General features: G+C 39.3%; 1 protein-coding gene across 1 annotated transcript in view; it reads left to right on the top strand.

Moving 5' to 3' along the window:
- The window catches only part of LOC123966551, a gene marked incomplete at its 3' end in the record, with an annotated part of 9814 nt that overhangs the window by 7520 nt on the left and 1270 nt on the right, over window positions 1–1024 (top strand). The window contains exons 16-17 of the mRNA XM_046042690.1: window positions 78–84; window positions 307–494. Coding sequence (XP_045898646.1) covers window positions 78–84; window positions 307–494 — 195 coding nt within the window. The remainder of the gene's footprint in view (window positions 1–77; window positions 85–306; window positions 495–1024) is intronic.

The following is a 1024-nucleotide window of genomic DNA, read 5'->3' as shown; positions in this document are numbered from 1 at the left end:
CTTTTGCCTCCAAGTACAAAGCAACAAACAGTTTGGGTAAGTGCAACAATCATTTTAAGGTTGTTATGTTTCTATAGGGGGAGAGTTAGTTCAGACGTCCTTTAACATTAGACCAAATCAGGATGATATAATTCTTATTTAATTCAATGATTCCCTCCTGACCAGCGCTACTCAATATGGTTTTATTTTATTCATAATTATAGACAATATTCTACTTAAAAATAATTTTAAACAGAATAGCATAAAGTAAATACTGTACCTGTTGAATACTTAGTGGTGATTACTTTACTTCTTTGTCCTGTTCAGGTGATCCGACTGTCTGCACTCAGGACTCTGCCGCTCTCACTCTGGCTGGGTGTCTGCTGCAGGAAAAAGGCATCGACTACACCACCTTGCACCTCAATGACCCAACCTGCACAGGTCACATGGACAGCAAGACCCACATGGTGACTTTCAGCTTCGACGACACCGACCCGTGCGGGGTTAAGGTTACGGTGCGTACTCTGCTCTAGTTTTATTTCTCTCAACAAGCACAAAATAACATGCAGTGATACGATGAAAACACATCGTCTGACTTACCACTTTATTAAGCTGCCTATGTACACCTCCAGCAGACACAAAAATGTTTTAACCATGAGTTTATCCGCTTTCTATGGTTGATGTATGGGCAGGGCACTAACTGTTTTAACTTTAGTGTAATACGAGCTGGATGATTAAGACATGGACTCTAAACCATCTTATAAAATTGTAAATGTCACAGGTGAATATGAGTAACATTTTATGATGTTGTTGGACAGGAATAGTTGAGAAAATATTGTGTGTGATACATTGAATAAGACCTTGAATAAAATTTGGCAGTCTTTCACTTTGCATGTAGTTGAACATAAAAGTTATCAGATAGAGCAGTTTGCATCCAGAAGGCCAAAGGGGCAAAAAGTGTTAGTGTGAACTTATCAGTTTTCTTCAGCTGAAAACACATCTGTGTTCCTGTCACTCTCTAGACGAACGGCAGCCAAGTCATCTA

This window comes from Micropterus dolomieu, unplaced genomic scaffold, assembly GCF_021292245.1.
Source record: "Micropterus dolomieu isolate WLL.071019.BEF.003 ecotype Adirondacks unplaced genomic scaffold, ASM2129224v1 contig_13673, whole genome shotgun sequence".
Taxonomy (NCBI): Eukaryota; Metazoa; Chordata; class Actinopteri; order Centrarchiformes; family Centrarchidae; genus Micropterus; species Micropterus dolomieu.
The sequence above is the reverse complement of the archived record's forward strand: the minus strand, read 5'-3'. Positions and strand labels throughout refer to the sequence as shown.